We start from the raw sequence: 17,934 nt of genomic DNA, 5'->3' as shown, positions 1-17,934 counted from the left end.
ATTTCACCTCTTATTCTATCCTCATTTAACTTAAATTCAAAATTAATTTAGCCACGTTAGACTTATTGAAAACACACATCCCTGCATGGACATCTGAACTGAATATGGCAGATGCATCAGAACGGGTACACATTATTGTGTATCATTATTTTATGCTTTAATTATTGACTGCTATTTTTGAAAAATTGTGAAAATTCGAATTTTGACCCGATTCTATAAGTGTCTTTTGATTCCTTCTATGGTTTTTTGAAAAACCTATGTTTCTATGTCAGCAATCTGGCCAGCCATCATCAAAGAAAAGGTCCTTTTCACTTAACTGGAGCTCAGTTAGTCTGTTCTTGAGAGACTACTATGTCAGTGGTTCTCAAACCTTTTCATGTGAAGGACCCCCAAAATGATATTTATTTGGCCACGGACCCCCATCTCAAAATATTTAGTTCCAGGGACCCCCCAGAAGCAAAATTTGAGTTACAAACGTTCGCCTTAAAATACATATATTCAAAGATTTGCACACGTTTTCACGACTTTTTCAAAAATGGCAGATCTACAAGCTCGCAGCGCGGCACTCGGTGCCGCGCTGTGAGCTTGTAACCAAAAAGTCGACTCAGTCAACTTCATTACACAAGTCGACTCACACGTCACACCGGGAAAGTCGAAAAGTCGAAATTAAACTTGTATTTTTTATATAATTATTTTTGCTCCATGTCTGTGTGTGTACAGCATTCAAACATTGGGATTGTTTATTGTCAAGGGCAGAATGATTATCTCCTTGTTATTCAATGATGCTGGTTGCAGTGATTCTAATATTAACAAGCCTTAAGGATTAAAGGATGGCTTTAGGCTATTCAATGAAGTCCAGGTATATCATTTTCAGGTTTTGTGGGAGGGGGGGACAAGCGATAAAGTCAACTTCAACTCAACTTTTTACTGAGTCGAGTCGACTTGCAAGAATCACAAGTCGTTAGTGTAAGGGCAACTCAGAGGTAAAATGTGTTTACTGGACCCCTATCTTTAATTTAGTTGAAGTTGTCTGTCTGTTTGTTTGTTCATTTTGTTTGTTTGTCTATTTTTTCTTTTAATAACACCCACACCCCAGGTTGGATTGGGATGAAACTTTCCATAGTGTTATTATTATTATTTTACACTGGATTTTACACTAATAATAAACATAAATGACATGTACATGGTCGTTTTACAAATTAAAAACAGTTCATGTCCATGTCTGTGGCTTAAATCTTATTGGTAACTTTGGGGAGGTAGAATTGTTGCCAGATAACCCCATCCTGATCTCAAAGGTTTACATTGAGAAGAGGATGGGTGTTATCTGCCACCCTCACTTCCTTCCTCATCCTCTCTGGGGGGGAAAAGGTTGAGCCAAGAGATTACCGTATGTGTTTTGCTAACAATGTTTCTTACAAATCCTCACAATCCTTGAGAGCTTATTCTTAGATCTCCACTTTAGGTGACCATACCAGGGAGGAACATGTGCCACTAAGACTATATATTTTTACATTAAAGTATTTTTTACATTACAGTATTTTTACAGCTTCAAATAAAAATAAATGCAAAAGATAGTAAAGTGATGCTGATATGTTTTTAAGTTAAAGGATTATGATAGAAATCAAGTGTCTGTTCTAGTAACCTAAACAGAAAATACATTTTGAGTTGGGATGGCAATTTCAGCCAATCAGGCGAGATTACCAAATAAGCTTCACATGTTCCAATGTTATCTTTTATCTTTGTGTCATCACTCCTGTGTGTATCCTCTATATGAGTTCTCTCACCTGACTGGATAAAATTACTATTCAGACCTGAAAATGCATTTTCTAGAGAGACTGGGAGACCCCTGGTGCTGAACACTAGTCTATGCTAGCAATGATTGCTATCAAAACTTCAAAATGTGTGTAGATATATTTACACTTATTTTAACCAAAAATATCGCTGCACCCATAAAAGTCATTATTACATCATTACAAAATTGCAACTTTTTTTTGTCTGAAACACCTAGCCTTCAGACAGTTGAGTCTGGCAAGCATAGCTGGCACACAAAGCATTACAACGCCATATCACACAATGCTATGGGGCACGCACGCACGCACGCTAATCGTTGTCTTAAAGAATCTTCATCGTGTGACAAAGTTGCATGCAGAAAATAGACCTGCATCTATAAGCTCATGGCACGATGCGTTGTGAGCTTATAGATCTGCTATTTCCGACACCGTTGGGTGACAAAGCATAAATGGAGGTGTATTAAAATGTTCTATAAAAAAGGGAAAATGTGCAAAAATGTGATTTTTTTTTTTACCTGGATTCATACAAACAATGATTGCCATATTTTAGAATTAGTGCACTATTCCAAAACATACTCTAATGTTCACATGAAGAAAACATTCAAACAGTTCAGGGTACCTTATATTATATGTATTATTGAGAAGTTAGATCATTCTGTATTTCAGTGCCAATATCCATCAATGCAATAATGAAAAAGAAAAACAGGGTCTGTCTTCAAATGCACCACATTGCTGATTTTATTAGTGCTACAAGAGTTTTCAGAATGAAATGAAAACATGATATAATTGTATAGGTAGAGAATAATTAAAGCACAATGATTTGTTTGGGCACAAATAGCAGGCCTGGGGTCACTTTGCTTTCAACGAATATCAACCGAGGACATTTATATAATTTATATAAATATACACTTAAAAAACCTGTACATATTTGACCTTTAAAAAGAGCTTTACGCGGTCAAATCACATTTTTGTGAAATTCCATTTTAAGTCTACAGTGAAATGCCCATGCAGTCCTGGCACCTACATATACTGTATATGCTTACAAACTGACTGAAAACAATAGCACTTTTTATAGTATAGTTGGTAACGTACAGTAAGTTTTGAAAATCAAAAACACTTTTACAGACTGGACACTCTAGTAACATCAAATGTCATTCATCTGTGTAACTTTGTGTACTGTAGGCCAGAAAATAGCTACAGTAGAAGCTATATCCATCATTACAAATACAGGATATCTGTCAACCATGACGTTCTTTTACTAATAATAGACCGTATGTCAAATCCTGCCCCATTCTGCCCTGTTACTATGGTGGTACAAATGACCCTGGGCAGATTGTTTTTATAGTGGCAGTGAATGGGGGGAGAGGGTATTTTCATTGCCTCATTTAAAGTACCAAAGGAAAAACATCTAGGTGATATTAATAAAAAGGGAAGACAAAGGTACAGTAGTTACATTGCAAAACAGGGGGTTTCCCCCGAAAATATATGTTTTAATTTGTTTAATCCCAGTGGGACAGAATCACCATTGCAGATTATTTTATAGTGGAAGTGGATGGGGGAAGAAGATTGTTCATAGCCTCATTACAGCTATATAAAGTACCAAAAAAAAACACATCTATGTGATATTAATAAAAAGGGAAGAAAAAAGTACAGTAGTTACATAGCAAAACAGTAGTTTTCCCCCGAAAATATATGTTTTAATTAGTTTAATCCTCTGGATCAGACAGAGGAGATAAATAGAAAGAGAAAGCGCAGTGCATCTTGGGTAGGAAAATGACAGCCAGCCTATAGTTCTACTAACATAATAGGCTGGCTTTCGTAATTCTGCCCATTTAAAATATATGTATCAAAACTCTTAGTTACATTGATAAGGTCCATGTGAACTAGTTTGTTGAAGCTTATTCATTATAATGAGCGAAATCGCTATCACCTCGCGCCGCCGTACTGCACGCTCGCCGTGCCGTGCAGAGCGGACCGTTGTTGAAAGCCTGAAGCAACATTCTCTCACTGCACAACTCCACCCCCGATAGCAAAAAGTGAATGATTTTTTCTGGTTGGCCAGTCAGGGAGTCTCAGGGACCAATCAGAAGGCTGACAAACGGTCTATTAGTGTGTTCATTTGACAAACATAAGCGTGTTCGTGACTTACCTACAAATGGTGGTTATAATCGATTATTCTCATTAAAAAAAAAAATAATTGTGTAATCTTTACATGCACATTATGCTCTTAATTATTTTTTCCGGTTCACATACATATACCTACAGTATATTCTGGGTCAAATGTGAGTGAACTAGTCGCACTATAGTGCCTTGCAAATAATCACTCGGTTATTAGGATAGACTACATCCCATAGCCTGGAGGGACGAATGCTCTGCAAATAGGCTAGTTTATTCTTAGGCCAACCAGTTGACCAATGGTGTAACTTCCATTAGTCAGCGACTCATTGACAGTCGCTGACTCATTGAGTCAGTAACATTCATGTTCTGGTCCAGCCAAAAATATTGGAATTACGCATATAGATTTGTTTTCTTAGTATAAAAATAGATAAATAGGATTATTATAATTTTGCTTTTTTTTTTTTTGCATAAAAACGTAGAAAAGTTATTCCTTCATACAAAATACGCTCAATCAAAAAAAAAGACCACCAGAAGAAAAAAGGGGGAAAAATCAGATGGAAGTTTTCACTCTGTCCAGAAAGTGAAAGTTTACTTGTCTGTCTGCTACCAATACAATACGGTTGTGGCATTTCACCTCTCCCATTGTGAGGTCTGGCTTGATTTCAAATAGCTTGATTATCTATAAAGGGAAGAAACAGACGTTAAAGGTTACCTAGGTAACTTTGAGCCTAAATGTAACATATACTGTATATATTCTGCATTTTGTATTTTGGTTTTGTTCCATTGTTTATGTTGACATTTATCCCTTGCAGGGACTTTCTGTCACACACATATCTGCAATTCTACCCAGTATGCCTTTAAGTTACAGACATTATTGTACAACGTTTATATTGTGTTATAAAACAGTGAAACAGATGCTACTAAATACTATCTTGGTTACATTTCTTTATAGCTACATGGCTTTCTGCAATTTGAAGAAAATACTTTGAATGTATATAAGAACTTTTATTGTATATGATATGAATAGCAGATCTACAAGCATCGTATCTGCTATTTATGGCACTCGACAAAGTATAAACCAGGCTTATTCGTACAAGGAGTGATTCTCCTTGTTCTCTCAGTGGTTCTCAAAGTGCGGTCTAGGGACCGTCAGGGTTCCTTAAGGGGATTCTAAATGGACCCTTATATAACTCTGAGGGCCCTATTATGATCCAGGTCTTATGCCTTATGTCTTAAAGGGATATTCCACTTTCAAAAAACCTTTTGTCATTGTATGGTCTAATCAGGCTTGTATGAACACCCTGAACAGTTTTTAATTTTCTTCATTCAGTATTTAGATATTTGATGTAAATGTTATCTGGCCCTCCAGGCCCAGGGCCTCTCCCCACACACACTCATTGTAACTTCAAACTCCATTTTAACCATGATAGATTCATTAAAAACACCCATTCTTTTTTTCTGGTGACTCATAATACCCTCCTAATACGTGAGCAGTCCGTGTTTTTTCCATAACCTTTTTCATGTATTTTTTATATATTCTTATTGTATTTAATTTTTTCCATTTTCCCAAAGAATTATAAAAAATACATGAAAAACGTTATGGAAAAAACACGGCCTGCTCACGTATTAGGAGGGTAGTATGAGTCACTAGAAAAAAATAATGGGTGTTTTTAATGAATCTATCATGGTTAAAATGGAGTTTGAAGTTTACAATGAGTGTGTGTGGGGAGAGGCCCTGGGCCTGGAGGGCCAGATAACATCAAATATCTATATACTGAATGAAGAAAATTAAAAACTGTTCAGGGTGTTCATACAAGCCTGATTAGACCATACAATGACAAAAAGTTTTTTTGAAAGTGGAATATCCCTTTAACTTCTTTACCTTTTTTTCACTATTTTGAAAAACATTTTTAAATACTTCAAATGCTGATCTACATCTGCACGTTGTGAACTTGCAGATCAGCTTGAATATTTAAATATTTAAAAAACAAAAACAAAATAGTAAAAAAAGGCAAAGAAGTTAAGGCATAAGGCATAAGACCTGGATCATAATAGGGCCCTGAGTGTAAAAATGGACCTGTATGGGTCCATTCGCTTCCGTGTGTACACTCTCAGAGTTATAGGGTAACTTGAAATGAAAACGTTGTAGAACCACTGACAACTGTGTGAATTGGGGAAATGTGTCAAACGGCTTGACCGGCCGCTATACTCACTCGAGACAGGGCCAGATACATCTCCAGCTCTGCGATCCGACGGCCAACGCAGCCCCTGACCCCGAAGCCGAACGGGATTGAGGCGAAACCGTTTGGCCGGGGCCGGCCGTCTCTCAGCCATCTCTCAGGCCTGAAGCTCCACGGCTCTGGGAAGACCTTTTCATCGTGGCTGATGGCATAGTGAGCCAGTGTGAAGGTGGTCTGGACAAGACGGAATAAATATATTGTCGTTGTCGGGTGAAAACCGTTGGTTTTGCATTTATCATTTTAAAATGTATTTAATCTAGTGAAAACAGCCGATCTACAAGCACACAACGCCTCGCACCGCCAGGCGTTGTGTGCTTGTAGATCTGCTGTTTTCACTACTTTTGTGCGACAGATGAAGCAGGGCTTTACTTTGCGAAAGAACGTACACATTTGAAACTTGGAGATACGAGGTTTCCACCCGTCAACGACGATATATGATGATCTGATATTTGTTTTCATCTTCCCATTTTAGATCAGTTTAATGATTTTGCCCGAACAATTGCAATGCAGTTATTATTATTACTATAGTTATGCTTGTTATCATTAGCAATTAGTGTTAGCAGTAGTAATCAGTTGGTGCCATTACAATTAGTGAATTGTTTTTTGTTCAATAACTTACATTTAAAAACAGTATTGGTGGCTACATTTTACACACATATATCGCACCCACCTTCTTTGGAAAATAATATCCACCAACGACAACATCTTTTTCTGTGATGACTCTTCCATTCATAGGAACCACAGGGTACATCCTGCAAAACAGGAAAGTTATGTTATATTAGGTATGGTCTGGTTTGGTTTAGTTTAATCTAATTCAGTTAGGTTTGTTTCTTCTATCATTCAACTCAATTTGAATGTAAACATAGGTCTTTACTGTATATTGCTAACATTTCTTTTTTAGGCCTCTTACTGTATTCCAGAAATATTTTGGTTGTTGGTTTCTTTCAACCCTTCTTGTTTTAATCTATTCTCTCATTTGTTCGATAAACTCAAATTGGATTACACAGATTATAATGAGACAAAGCATACATTTGACAGAAAATGTCCTGAAGAGTAAATAAACTGAGAAGAACTTATGCAAAGACCTACGACGCATTGTGAGCTTGTAGATCTGCCATTTTCAAAATATATTTATATATTTGAAAACTTGGGACAATGGGACATTCTGTATAATGAGTGCTTTTGCTTTCGCTACTTTAAGCACATGTTGATGCCAAATTGCCAATACTTTTGTGAGAAAAGAAAAGATGAGTGTCAAAATGTTTTCATTTACTTCTTTCTATTGTTTTAGAGATTTTAACTATTTTGATTTGTATGCATGCTCCCAGGTTGGGGGCATGCATGCAAGTGGCTAAATATGTATTTTAGACACAATAAGCCCATTCCCAACATGCACCGCAAACTTTCATGTGCAGATGTGACTTATGGGGAGTGGTGTAATTGTGTAAATAGTAACAAAGAAATTGCCAGCTTATTGTGTCCAAAAAGACACATTTAGCCACTTGTACGCATGCCCACAACCACTGAAATCAAAATACTAAAATGGCTAAAACAATAGAAAGCAGTAAATGACAACATTTTAACACTCATCTTTTCTTTTCTCTAATTACAATCTAAAAATATGAACCCTTGTTGTAAAAAAAAAAAGTTGTCCTTTAAGTAAAACACTGTGCGTGCCTGTAGATCGGCTATTTCTCGCCATGCAACAGCGCTATTTCTCGCCATGCAACAGCGCCACAGCGAGTGGCCTCAGACCTCAGTGTTTCCTTGATGACGGCCTTCAGATAGGGCATCTGGGTGACGTCCTGGGCAGTGGGGATCCGGTCCCCTGGGACACATCTGGACACCTCCTCATAAAGTCTGTCCTGGACTTCAGGGTGCGTGGACAGCAGGTACAGTGTCCACATCATGGTGTTGGACGTCTGCAGCAGATGACAACACAGATACACGCACACGCGCACACACACACACACACACACACACACACACACACACACACACACACACACACACACACACACACACACACACACACACACACACACACACACACACACACACACACGGTCATGGAATAAACAGATACAGAGGGACTTAAACCTGGAACCACTTTGGCTATTAAAAAATAGCAGATATACAAGCTCACAGCGCGGCACTTGGTGCCGCACTGCAAACTCGTAGATCTGTTATTTTTTGAAAAGTCGTTTTTCTTTTTCAAATCTTTTAACTCATTTAGTGCTCCAGACATGAACGGGTTAATATATCTTTGTAATATAATATATTTGCTTCTTGGGGGGTCCCTGGAACAACATATTTTGTGATGGAGGTCTGCGGCCAATTACATGTAATTTTGGGGTGTCCTTGACATGAAAACGTTTGAGAACCACTGATTTAGAAGAAGGATTTAGAAGACATTTATAGAATTTATAGAAAAAAAAGAAAAAAAAAAGAAAAAAAAATATATATGTATATATATATATATATATATATATATATATATATCTACAAGCTTGCAGCACAGCACTGGAGTCCATTGTTGGCCACTAGATGGTGGTGTTCACCAACCTATGTAGTCAGACAGAGTCCCTGGTGAGACTGCAGGTGTTGCAGGTGTCAATGACATGCTTGTGTGTTTGTTTGTGTGCGTGCGTGCGTGCGTGCGTGCGTGCGTGCGTGCGTGCGTGCGTGTGTGTGTGAGGCTAATTTGACCTTTGGGATACACAAACAAGTTGGTGTGTCCAAAACCGTAGTTACAGCACTCTCTCTGCCTTTGTTGGGCAGACTGATTTAGAAGAAGGATTTAGAAGGACATTTATAGAATCGGGTGAAAAATATTCAAATACCTTTTGCAAAAATGTTCACAATCTTTCAAAAATAGCAGATTTACAAGCTCGCAGCGCGGCACTCGGTGCCGCGCTGTGAGCTTGTATATCTGCTATTTTTTAATAGTTAAAGCACAAAATAATGGCTAACGTAAGAACGTGTAATATAATGCGTTACAGGTGAAAGAAGAAGGAGAGAAAAGCCACTCACCGTATCCACGCCAGCTAACAGCAGCTCGGTCACACTGCTGTGCACCTCTTTGTGGCTCATCTGTGTGTTGGACAGCAGGTATGTGAGGTATTCACCCTCCACCTCATGGTTCTGCACCATGCGCTGCTCAATCACCTCTATCTTCTTATCCACCAAATGTCCGGCTGCGAGTAGTCCAGAAAGGGAAGAATTGTGTGTATTGTGTGTTTGTTATGTTTTGTTCTTTTATCTGTCCACAGTTTGTTACTGTAAAGCACAGTGTGACTTTGTTTTGAGAGGTGCTACATAATTAAAGTAGCCTACAAAATGTATTTTCAGACCATGTCCCAATATGTGATTTTAGGAACATGGCGCGCGCAGTGCACACCAATATATGAAAGTAGCCGAACTACAAGCTCAAAACGCCTTGCAGTTGTGAGCTTGTAGATTGCCTATTTTCACAATGTTGGCCTTTTCTTTGGCCAATTTGGTGTTAAAAAGGTCTAAAATGTCATTCAATTGCAACTTTAAAAATGTGCTGATACCCTGAGGAGTTTTGTAGTTGTATTCTCCACATAATAACTATTTATAGAACTATTCCTCGTCACGGTGTCAATGAAAACGTACCAAATTTGAAGATGCCCTCCCAGGCGGCGAGGTAGCGCCCCCAGAAGGGAAGGAGGCTGCGTGTCCACTTGGGTAACACCATGACGGCCGTGGAGTTGATGAACATCTGAGCGATGGAGTCAATGAAGTCCTGTGTTCCTGCTGGGATCTCCTGCTCCAGACAGCCCAGCCGGGACTCAAACAGAATGGCAGAGATACCTGAGGGACAGAGGTGGACAACCTTTACATAGGAGATACCTGAGGGACAGAGGTGGACAACCTTTACATAGGAGATACCTGAGGGACAGAGGTGGACAACCTTTACATAGGAGATACCTGAGGGACAGAGGGGACAACCTTTACATAGGAGATACCTGAGGGACAGAGGTGGACAACCTTTACATAGGAGATACCTGAGGGACAGAGGGGACAACCTTTACATAGGAGATACCTGAGGGACAGAGGTGGACAACCTTTACATAGGAGATACCTGAGGGACAGAGGTGGACAACCTTTACATAGGAGATACCTGAGGGACAGAGGGGACAACCTTTACATAGGAGATACCTGAGGGACAGAGGTGGACAACCTTTACATAGGAGATACCTGAGGGACAGAGGTGGACAACCTTTACATAGGAGATACCTGAGGGACAGAGGGGACAACCTTTACATAGGAGATACCTGAGGGACAGAGGGGACAACCTTTACATAGGAGATACCTGAGGGACAGAGGGGACAACCTTTACATCGGAGATACCTGAGGGACAGAGGGGACAACCTTTACATAGGAGATACCTGAGGGCAGGGGTGTCGCACCAAATTCTGGGCCCTGGGTACAAGGATTCACTGTGGGCCCTCCATGAATGTTCTTCATAGGGGGGAGGGGGTTTAACCCATTTAGACTGGGAACACATTATTACACATTATTTTGTGCTTTAACTATTGAAAAATAACAGATATACTGTACAAGCTCACCGTAGATCTGCTATTTTTGAAAAATCTTGAAAATTTGTGAAAGTCTTTGAATATTTCAAATCCTTCTGAGGGTTTTTGAAAAACCTATGTTTCTGTCAGTGGTGCTCAAACCTTTTCATGTGAAGGACGCCCAAAATGAAATGTATTTGGCCACGGACTCCCATCTCAAAATATCTAGTTCCAGGGACCCCCCAGAAGCAAAATTTGAGTTACAAATGTTCGCTTAAAAAATACATACCGTATATTCAAAGATTTGCCCACATTTTCATGACTTTTCAAAAATAGCAGATCTACAAGCTCGCAATTTGAGCTTGTAGATCTGCCATTTTTCAATAGCTAAAGTGTAAAATAATTAAGGCCCCTCCACCATGCTTGGGCCCTTGTAACTCAGTCCCACAAGTAGGGGATGGCACTCATGGCAGTGACAGGGACTACTATCTAAAATAAAATAAAATACAATAAAATAAACTTTTTGTTCAGGGATCGCTTGAGAATCTAGAAAATGCCCATGGGCCCACCCACCTGACCACATACAGTATATAGCCCCTTGCATTTTCAGAGCATATTAATTTTACACATCAATCCATTGTGTTCCACTTTGGACCAAAGGAACTAACGTAGTGAAAGGCAGGTTCCCATTTATCAGTATCACAATTAAAACACATTTATAAATGTCTTGAAGAAAAAGTTAATTTTTGTTGTTTTAATATTATAAAATGTTATATTATCATTAAAATCAGAGTGCTTTGCCGATTACTTGGGGTCACTTTGCAATATCCCCATCACGACCCACAGGTTGGGAGCGGCTGAGTTGGATCCTTTTCCACCTACCCTCCAGGGAGAACCGGTAGAGCTCATTGGACAGGTTGGTCACCAGGTCTCCGGTGGGGCTGCTCTGGCGCAGGTAGCGGATCCTCTTGATCAGATCGGTGACCACCTCGTTGACCACGTCTCCGTACTGCAGCGAGTCTTTGGGATGTAGCATGCGCTTGTTGAGCATTGTTCTCAGGTTGTACCACTTCTCCCCCTCCCTGCCCCACACAGGAAGGTTTGGAAGAAATCACAGTTACTAACTTAGGTTTAAGGTTAATTCATTCACAATATAGAGACCAAGATTACTCCATGTTCATTGTGAGGGTACCTACTGTACACTAGGGGACATGGGGAGAACATGCAAATTCCACACAGAACCCCATCTAGGGTATGGGCACTTAAGTTATGACGCGGAGGAGAGAACACGCCCCCAGTGCCCACAGTGTCCCTGGTGGGAATTGAACCCGGGACCTTCTAGCTGTGAGGCGACAGCTCTACCAACTGCACCACCGTGCCTACTTTGATTAAACTCTTAATAATGTCTTGCCAATTATTTCGGGGCCCACTTGTGATATGCTCACGTCCCACTGTGGGCTGTGAGCTGGGAACCTCTCTGCTCACTGTCAAGAAGGAACTCCCATGGTGAACAAAATAAAGTCCCGCTGGGATTCTCAGACAGTGTGGGGTGGGACTTGGCAGAAGTACATAGCCATGGCTAAGTGGAACATTAAAGTCAGACACACAACACCCCGGGCACAAAGTGTTCACGCTGCTATCAGTATCAAATGCCAAACAAACAGTCAGTTTCCACAGTTAGGCGGCCATCATCTTATGCCCCCAACAGTGGCACCATCACTTTATATATTACTATACGTGTAGATACACTCCCATTACTACAGTATACCTGCATATTTGATACAATATGTATTTTATTTGTAGAAGAGAATGAGGAACTCTGTCTCTGACCCGGGCTCTTATTGTTATTATGTGTCATCTTATTATACATAATAATATGTGGGTAGTTTACACAAAAATGATTTCAGATGATGAGGAGGAACACACACACATCCAAACCCTACTTAGGCAGGTGTTCCTTTCCACATACAGGGGAAACTCCCCTCACTCCTCATGCACTGAAGGAAGCATGAGTTCAGTTCGGGGCTCTCCCCAGTTTGGCAGAGGGAGAGTAGTGCCCAGGATTACAGTTTAGGCATTGGCATTGGATACAAAATTAGTTACACAATCGTGGGATAAATTTTAAAATAAGAGAGAGAAAAAAAAACATTTCAACTGGAGCCTAATTGTGTGAGAGCTGTTTTCTTCTTTCACTCACTCTTTTACAAATGTAAACTTGCGATGACAATAAAGTGTTTATAAAGTTTAGTTGCCTTTATACAGGTTCAGTGTCCTCGTAAAAGACAGTTACTAGGGGGTGTAGGCTGTCAACCTGAAACTGCACCTGTCCAGCCTCACAAAGTTCCCAGCAACACCTTTAACTCTACTTTAACCATTCACTCACATGACTGGACTTTGCCCTCGAAAGCTACTGAAAATGACAAGATGACAGTAGCTCAGTCATAATTAGGGGTGCAACAGTTAAACAAACTAATCAATTGTTAAATAAAAAATACTACTACTAATAATAATGATGATGATGATAATTGATTTTCTTTTTTTTAAACATAATCGATTTTGGGGGCAAAAGTGTAATTAGTTTCTTTCACTTTCAGATAAAAAGAAACTCTTGATATTAGCCAATCTACAAGCTCACAACGTGTGCTCATCCTAAACTGCTCATACTGGAGCCCAAGTTTTTCTTATTTTGCAAAGAAAGAAACGGAACGGAATACTATGTCCTCACTCCTCAGATGTGTGCACTTCTCTCTTACTCTGTGAAGGGTCCATAGCCGAGTCCATTCATATCACGGTACTCCGTCCATAGAGACATGTCTCCTCGGCTGGGGAACTTTCCCTCCCTCCTCAGGACCTCCTCCACTAGCTCTGCGCTGCACAGTTGAATTGATTTAAGTCCACCTCTGTATATTGGCCCATAGATCTGCTTCTCATATACCTGTGGATGTTGAGGACAGTGTGAGACGGATGGACCGACAGAGAAACCTGGCAGTAGGGCTGTCACAATTATTACACAATTGTCTAATCGCAATTTTTTGACATAATCACAATTTTTTGACATAACGTGGCACGGGATTCATAATGTTTAAATGTTCATATTTTCAAACATTTTCAAAAATAGTGGAAATAGACGATCTACAAGCTCACAACATGCCGCAATGCGCGTTGTGAGCTTGTAGATCTGCTATTTCCACTATCAGTGTTCTTTTTCAAGTATAAAGTTGTCAAATATGTAAGTAATGTCTTTGTATATTTAGGTTACGAGTCATATCTGCCATGTGCAATTTCAAAGCCTACAAGCCAAACAGAAATGTAATTGTCAACCACAGAAACACAATTAAATTGTTAATCGCAATTATTTGAGTGCCAATTGATCGTCATGTAAAATGTCGTAATTGTGACAGCCCTACCTGGCAGTGGATAATAGCAGCCATCCAGTGGCCTAGGAGCCTGAATTTTACTCTGCCTGGTTTAGCAGATCTACAAGTTCACATAACAATGCGAGTTGTTGTGAGCTTGTAGATCTGCTATTTGTGACATGTGACACTGGCGTGCAGCTAAGGATAATTCATGCATTACAATACCAGTATTTGCACTGCCTTTCTGAAACATCGAGGCACACACGGATACAGTACTCTTCTTGATGAAATTATTGGGACCATTAGGTCACAAGTTAATATCGAAAGTTACTATGAAAAGCTCCGCCGGCTGTCCGTCAGTCCGTCCGTCACGTCAAGTCACGTCACGTCACACTTTTGCCCTACTCTTATCTCCGGCACACCGTTGCCCCTATCAATGCCAAACTTTGCACACACACTCCTTGGCTGGCAAACCACAACCTCTGCCCCTCATTTCTCACATGCCCCTCTTCTAGCGCCACCATCAGGCCGATTTTTGTAAAACACATTTTTGGACACTGCTCCTACAGATTTTGCCCTAAAATCACGCAAAGCGGTACACAGTATCTCTAAAGTCATGTCATCAACATGGATCTGTCCCATTTCCCTATTTCCCTCCTGATTACCTATGATTGCCTTCTAAAGTTTGTGTATGCGACGTGACGGTCGCTTATCTCCCAATTATGGAGCCTTACTGGTTTAACAATGTCTAATTGTGAGTGCTAATGCCCGTAAGTAAGTTCCTGCACCAGAGCCGTTTATGGATCAACAACAACACCACTCTCAGTCCCAGCTGACACCTGTGGGTCAGCTGGGACGGGTTGTTATCAGGAGCGTTGCTGTAGCAACAAAGGTAATCCAAGCCCGGCCAAACCGGTCCTTTCCATTTATTCATGCTTGCCGTTCCTCTAAAGTGGGACACCCCGTCTCTAAAAGGGACACCCATCATTTTACAATAGCACAGCCATTGTTGAATATCTCTTTTGATTTAACGGGTAAAACCAGGGATTTAGATTTGTGTGACCAAGATTTGTGAACTGTTTTGCGAGAAATCTTTGGTTTTGAGCGGTGCAAATTACATATCCTACACATGATCCTACATTTTATTTGTGTGTTTTAGTACCGAATGTATAAGCCAGATGTAATAGTACAGATATACATGCCTGACGTCACGGACAGAACGGCCCATACAAGGAGATAATTATGCACATGTGTCGTGTTTGCGCTGCTCACTTCGCAGTCTATTTTAATAGTTTTGAGAGAAATGTTGCTATTTGTCCCAAAGTGACTGCAAATGATTGCTATTTGTCACAAAAAGCTTCATACCTTGTATATATAACATTCACATAACATGCTGTGTGACATAACTTTGTTATGTACATAATACCCCTCAAACTTTCCCCATTTTCAACTGTTTTTATAATATTTTGACACTTGCTTTGGCAATGTAAACATATGTTCTACCACTTTTTCTAGTCACATGTTCAAATACTGGATTCTGATTGGTTTAAAACAGTGGTAAATAGGCCAACAACCCTGAGTTGGCTCATGGACCCCGCCCACTAAAACAATTAATGATTGTAACTAAAGATCCTTGCAAGTTACAACTGTGTTTTCTTTCATTTATATGGAAAAACTCGCCTGCGGCTCGTGGCACAACCCTGAAACAGTGGTAAATCAGCCAACAACCCACTCCCTCTCATGGTAAATGGCTTACTTTTCTCATGCCCATAAAGCAGAATCTGGCCTTTGCTACTCTTGGGGCCCCGGCACCCCCACTGCCTGAATTCCTCCCCTTTTACATTATGCAATACACAATCCACCTGCACCCAGGACACATACAAAGCACACAGATTGAGTTACTGTACTTGCACAACAGTATTAATCCTCTTAGAGTGAAGTTAGACACATACTTGTAACCTGTAGTCTATATTGCAGAGTGTAGAAGAGAGACAGGTCAGTCAGAGATGGAAAACATGCAAGACATGAGCGGAGTCAGGTTCAAACTTGGGTACTTGCCACTCACAAGGAGAATGTAGACTACTGTAGTCCATGCAGTGACTGACCCAGTATTATCTGTTCTTTAACTTCTTTTTTAACTTAATTTCTATTTGCAGATTGTCACATTCATACTTTTATCTTAGTTAATCTCCTCTCTATTACTACTTATGATAGAGTAATAACAATACAAAATATATGTTTGAGGTAAAAAAAATAAAAATAACCCCATGTACAAGCACACATACGGTACCTGTAGCTCATGCATTCGGTTGAGGTATCCCTGAAACACCAGGTTATACAACATCTTCCAGGGGGTGACGCGCGGGAGGTCCTCCAGTGTCCGGAGCTTGCCCTGGGGGCCAGAGAGTGCCGCCACTGTGGAGGGAGTGGAGCTGGTGGTGCCCCCGGCCCCCCTGGAGCAGACCAGAGCGGAGGTAGCAGCGGGGCATATGGGCAGCAACCAGTGGCTGCTCCTGTGCACTGCTGCTGCGCGCTGGGCCATCTGTGCAGCCATGGCGGAGGCAGGCGGGAGGAATGGCAAACACAAAACAGCACTGGACTCCCAGAGCTGTGCTCGCTGGTGGGGGAGGGAGGGGCCTCGTCTGTGGGAAAGTTTAACCCTAACCCTTCCTGCCTAGCAGTGGAACAAAAAAACAAAGCCCTGACTCCCATTAAAGGGATATTACACTTTCAACAGGGAAACAGCTTATGGGCTTTTCTCCACACACACACCCATTGTAACTTCAAACTCCATTTTAACCATGATAGATTCATTAAAAACACCCATTATTTTGTTCTGGTGACTCATTTTACCCTCCTAATACGTGATCAGGCCATGTTTTTCCGATAACTTTCTTCATTTATTTTTAATAATTATTTGGGAAAATGGAAAAAAATTAATACAAAAAGTTATTATTACAAATAAATGAAAGTCACCAGATGAGTCACCAGAAAAGATAATGGGTGTTTTTAATGAATCTATCATGGTTAAAATGAAGTTTGAAGTTACAATGGGTGTGTGGGGAGAGGCCCTGGGCCTGGTAACATTTACATCAAATATCTAAATATTGAATCACGATAAAATTACCCAAAGTTTTTTTTAAAGTGAAATATCCCTTTAAGCGCCAGTGCTTTTTTTCACATTTGGATCTCTATTTAATCCATCGCTGTCAGAACAGAGAGGATTAAAATAAAGCCAAAGCCATACCCAATTATTAAACTGCATTTAAGAAGACTTTTGAGCATATCTCTCGCTGTGTTTGCTATTTGGAACGTTTACATTGTGTGACCTTACAGAGGGAGGGGCTTTGTGGACCTGTGCTCCTACTTCATGAAACAACCATGTTTTTATTATTATTCTGTTTCATAATTACTTATTATTTGCACAGAAATATTAATGTAATAAAATAAGATATACAGAATATAAATTATATAACTGTTCTTTGCTACCACGATAGATGTACATTTATCCTTCTACTTCTATTTCCACAACAATCTGTACAATCTTAAGTTGAAACTCTTAAAAGCCTTACATTGTGCAACATTAAGCATTCATAATTAAGCATGCATGAATATTAGCGCTTAAAGTGTTAAGTGGTCCATTCCAAATTCCCTTGTATAGAAACTTACCATGTTTACCTTTTAACTCATACAGGGCCAGATTTCCAAAATATGAATATGAATGTGCGCTTATAACGCCAGGAAATAGCTATTTTGTATCCCCCCAGACCACCTTAACCAGACCACCTTAACGAATGCACGTTCATCATACCATACCACCAGATGACCACTAGAGACCACCATACACCATACACTGACATGGTCCCATGTTAAGCCTGTTTAAATC

At 40.1% G+C, this 17,934-nt stretch overlaps 1 protein-coding gene across 1 annotated transcript; it reads right to left on the bottom strand.

The window, feature by feature from the left end:
- Nucleotides 1-4,458: 4,458 nt before the first annotated feature.
- Nucleotides 4,459-16,602, bottom strand: LOC308307595 (sterol 26-hydroxylase, mitochondrial-like; the record flags this gene model as incomplete). The annotated part of the gene is made up of 9 exons (XM_080752863.1): nt 4,459-4,587; nt 6,122-6,322; nt 6,819-6,900; nt 7,904-8,070; nt 9,182-9,345; nt 9,788-9,985; nt 11,575-11,774; nt 13,446-13,627; nt 16,339-16,602. 9 exons carry the CDS (start codon nt 16,600-16,602, stop codon nt 4,459-4,461), a joined length of 1,587 nt encoding a protein of 528 aa, XP_080608989.1.
- Between the last annotated feature and the right edge of the window lie 1,332 nt (nt 16,603-17,934).

The sequence above is a fragment of the Nannobrachium achirus genome (genome assembly GCF_963921795.1).
Source record: "Nannobrachium achirus genome assembly, chromosome: 22".
NCBI lineage: Eukaryota > Metazoa > Chordata > Actinopteri > Myctophiformes > Myctophidae > Nannobrachium > Nannobrachium achirus.
The sequence above is the reverse complement of the archived record's forward strand: the minus strand, read 5'-3'. Positions and strand labels throughout refer to the sequence as shown.